Source organism: Grus americana, chromosome 27, assembly GCF_028858705.1.
Source record: "Grus americana isolate bGruAme1 chromosome 27, bGruAme1.mat, whole genome shotgun sequence".
Lineage (NCBI taxonomy): Eukaryota > Metazoa > Chordata > Aves > Gruiformes > Gruidae > Grus > Grus americana.
This window is the reverse complement of record NC_072878.1, coordinates 1041028-1045608: the sequence shown is the minus strand read 5'-3', so window position 1 is coordinate 1045608 and position 4581 is coordinate 1041028. Positions and strand designations below refer to the sequence as shown.

Below are 4581 nucleotides of genomic sequence, written 5' to 3'. Positions count from 1 at the left end.
GGGGGGTGTTTCTATGAAAAGTGGAGTGGCTTTGCTCAGAGGAAGATGTCCTAATTTTCCCTGTCCTTTCATTTTTTTCAACCAGACCCCTTGCCAAGAACCAGCAAATGTCCAACAGGAGCTCCATCACTGAGTTCCTCCTCCTGGCATTCGCAGACACACGGGAGCTGCAGCTCTTGCACTTCTGGCTCTTCCTGGGCATCTACCTGGCTGCTCTCCTGGCCAATGGCCTCATCATCACTGCCATAGCCTGCGACCACCACCTCCACACCCCCATGTACTTCTTCCTCCTCAACCTCTCCCTCCTCGACCTGGGCTCCATCTCCACCACTGTCCCTAAAGCCATGGTCAATTCCCTATTGGATGTCAGGACCATCTCCTACACAGGATGTGCTGCTCAAGTCTTTCTGATTGTCTTCCTGCTTGGAGCTGAGTACGCCCTTCTCACTGTCATGGCCTACGACCGCTAAATTGCCATCTGCCAACCCCTGCACTACGGGACCCTCCTGGGCAGCAGAGCTTGTGTCCACATGGCAGCAGCTGCCTGGGGCACTGGGTTTCTCAATGCTGTGCTGCACACGGCCAATACATTTTCTATACCACTCTGCCAGGGCAATGCCCTGGACCAGTTCTTCTGTGAAATCCCCCAGATCCTCAAGCTCTCCTGCTCAGATGCCTACCTCAGGGAGGCTGGACTGCTTGTGGTTAGTGTCTGTGTAGCATTTGGGTGTTTTGTTTTCATTGTGCTGTCCTATGTGCAGATCTTCAGGGCCGTGCTGAGGATCCCCTCTGAGCAGGGACGGCACAAAGCATTTTCCATGTGCCTCCGTCACCTGGCCGTGGTCTCCCTGTTTATCAGCACTGCCATGTTTGCCTACCTGAAGCCCCCTTCCATCTCTTCCCCATCCCTGGACCTGGTGGTGGCAGTTCTGTACTCGGTGGTGCCTCCAGCAGTGAACCCCCTCATCTACAGCATGAGGAACCAGGAAATCATAGATGCCCTGTGGAAAATATTTGAATTTGATTTACTTGTGATTAATAAGGCACCAATGATCCCACTAGGGTTCCCACTGTATCTCAAGAAAAGCCAGGACTTACTTGTCTTTTTATTTGTCTCTATTTGAGTTTTGTAGGGGTTCGTTTGTTGTTTTGTTTTGGTTTTTTAATTTTTGTTTGTTTGTTTTATACGTGCGATATTATTATTCTTAGCCTGCTACTTGTTTTTTTTCTTAACCAATATACCTCATGTACATATGAGTCCAGGCTCCCGGTTATAGATAAACTCCATGGAGAAAGCAGTGGGAAGTTAATTCTCTCAGTTCCCATCTGTGCACATCTCCTCTGGAGCTGCGGGAGCAGCCCCAGCATGCAGGAGGGTGCAGGAGCCAAATGCCCAGCTGCCCCATGGAGCAGCAGCGTGGGTTGCCCTTGGGGCTGCCCCTCGCTGCCTCAGTGGGCACTCCCTCTCTGCTGCCTTCACGTCGGGGCTGCTGCTGCCCTGGAGCCATGGCCAAGGCCAGCAGCAGGACACGGCCTGGATAGGGCTGCTCTCTCCTCCCTTCCACACTGTCCTGCTGTGTCCTGGCATTGCTGTTACCCCCAAGGTCTCGTGTAACTTGTGACAGTCCTGCTGTCTCTACAGTGGCATCCCTGTGCCTGAAGGCAGGAGCAGGCCATGTGGAGCAGCGTGCCTCTCTGCTAGCACCACCATAACCAGAAGGGCTCCTCAGGGCAGGGCCAGAAGGCTGGACACCCCTTCCAAAGCTGCTGTCAGGAATACACCCAAGAAGCTGCTCCCTCCAAAGGACTTTTGCTCTTTGGGGTTCTTGATGGATTCAGGGGGACAAGCTCAGAGTCCCAGGGGGATCTGTTAGGGAGCAAGGGCTGGATGAAGACTTTCCTTCTTGGTTGCACATGTCCATTCAGACAGCAACTGGTCTTTGGCTTATCTGCCTGGTGCTGTCCCACTTGTGGTGGGGCTGATGGCAGATGTCAGTCTGGAGAAGAATGCAGAGCTGCCAGGAGAAGTGAGGGGATCTCCAGGAATAGTGTGTGAGTCTGAAGTGGCAGTGAGTGGCACCTCATAAAATGAGTGACAATCCAAGGAGGAGTGTCCCAGAGGAGAAGGCAAACCTGAGGAGACCATGGGTTGTCGAGGGCTCTGCAATGCCAGGAGAGGCTGTGAGGAGCCAGAAGGCAAAGGGACATAAGTCTAGACAGTGGTTCATCACACCCTCATGGAAACCCTGTGGGCTGGACCTAGTGCAGCCCTCCCCTGCCCTTTGTGCCACTGGAGACACACCATGGTCCTGCCAAGCACTGTCCTTGTGCTTAGAGGGCTCAAGGAGGAGGAAAGCAGGTATTGAGAGGAACCTCATGAAACCCCCCAAGGACAAGTGCCAGGTTCTGCCCCTGCAGGGGACTCACGCTGGCAATGGCACAGGCTGGGGGCTGCCTGGCTGGGGAGCAGCTCTGTGGGAAGGGTCTTGGTGGGCAGGGAGCTGGACAGGAGGCAGCCGTGTGCCCTGGCAGCAGGGGAGGACAGCAGTGCCCTGGGCTGTAGGACCAGCAACATGGCCAGGAGATGGAAGGTAGGGACTTCCCCTCTCTATGTGGAACTTTCTAGCCCACATCCAGAACACTGTGTCCACTTTTGGGAACCCCAAGAATGGAAAGGTGTTGACCATCTGGAGTGGGTTTAGTGAAGGGCCTTGAGATGGTCAGGGGGCTGGATCAGTGTCTCTGTGAGGAAAGGCTGATGAAGCTGGGCTCCTTCAGCCTGGAGAAGGGATGGCTGAGGGACACCTCACAGCAAGGGGAGGCTCACCTTTTTCACCACGAGGCTAGCCAAGCATTGGAACAAGCATTGATCACCATGAGAGATTGTGAAGTCCTTCATCCTTGCAGGTTTTCCAAGACCCAGGTGGACCAAGGCCTGAGAAACCAGGTCTGACCATATACCTGACCCTGCTTTGGTTAGAGGGTTTTCCCATAGACCTCTCAATGTCTACTCTGAAGCTCAATGATCTTATCATCCTCAAATCTCTTGTCCAATATCTTATCAGCAGATGAGAGAACAGAAGTTTTTAGGGTACTGCGGAGTAATTACCGGAGGTGGCAGTGCTGAGGAGACTTCCAGGGTGAATATGCAAAGAATCCGTTCCATAAGCAACATGGCCTGCAACCTTAGATTCTGGCAAGCACCAGGGGAGCTTGGTGTGCTGCCGAGTCTGAGAAAACAGCACGGAGGGTGGAGGGGAGTGGAGACACCATGGCCAGGCTCTGTGATAACACCGCAGGGATGGGAACTGATAAACTGCATAGTTGTTACCCTGAACCAGCCCTGAACCAGCAGTATTCCACTTCCTGTCGAAATTATGTCCTTTGGTTGAACCTCGTTCATTATAATCTCATTAGAATACCAAAACACACCTGCTCCCCAAAGGCTACCCGCCTCCAAGGTGCAACCACCCCTCCCTGAACATGCGCTCTGAATTTCTTTAAGTCTATAACTTTAAAAGCAAAGCGAGAAGGTTTTACACCAATCATAACAAAGGTAGGTATGACTAGAGTCACTCAAGCTCCACCTGAAAGTACGAAACTAGTATAAAAATGGCTTAAGAGAAGGGGATGTTAGGGAAGATACCATCACAGACAAGTTGGGAGAACATCGCTGACTTCTGGGATCAGTCGACGGGCTGAACCTCTCTTCCCCCACAGAAGGATGTCTATTGGGTGAGATTCGAACACTCAGCTACACCGAGTGCTTCCCTGGGAAACTTAGAAAGCCTCTATAGAGTTGTTTCATAATTTAATATACTTGCAGTTCATAATTTAATATACTTAATATTCTTGGTACTTGCACGTGCTTTGCAGATGGTGTATTTATCACTGGCAATCCAAAAGAACTTGTACTTCTATCGCTTCAATAAACTGCACCATTCATTAATCTAGCCATGAGAGTTCTCATTGGACACGACCAAACTCCTTACGTATGGCCGTGCTAGTCCATTGAACGTGACTAGCCAGAGGGTGCCTTGCACTATTGATGTATCCGTCATCGTGATAGTTCAATGTATTGAACGTGACCGGACCTATAGTGTAAAACTGGGTATCACCCAGAATCTAAGCCCAGCCGCCCCTCACCCCTCTGATATCTTGCCAGTTGCAAGGCTGCCTGAGAACACCTGGCTACGATGCTGTCAACAATGGCTGCCAGCCAATCACCAGGCAGGATGAAAGGAGGCAGGCAGAAGTGGCCTCCTCCCTCTATGTAATGACAGGGCGCTTCCTTTGTGACGTGCCCCTGAGGACAGCAGAACGGGGCGGCCGGTCCTGCCAGCCAATCACAGGGGCTGCTTGAGAACACACGGGGGTGACGGTGTCAAGAAATGGCTGCTAGCCAATCACAGAGCAGTATGCTGTTCACCAAGACAGCGGCTCACGGCAAGGGAAAGGCAGGACCCCCTGTCCTGGAAGGGCGGCCAGAGCAAAATGGCGGCCGCGGTGTGTGTAGGGGAAGGGCCTTCCAGGTCTGATGTGACCCGGCAGGGGTGGCCGGTGCTGCCAGCCAATCCCAGC

General features: G+C 52.5%; 1 protein-coding gene across 1 annotated transcript; it reads left to right on the top strand.

Annotated features, from left to right (window-relative positions):
• Positions 1 to 488: 488 nt before the first annotated feature.
• Positions 489 to 4363, top strand: LOC129196858 (olfactory receptor 14J1-like; the record flags this gene model as incomplete). Its single annotated transcript, XM_054804827.1, has 2 exons — positions 489 to 950; positions 4166 to 4363. Coding segments are annotated over 2 exons (660 nt in total), but the record flags the coding sequence as incomplete, so codon positions are not given.
• Between the last annotated feature and the right edge of the window lie 218 nt (positions 4364 to 4581).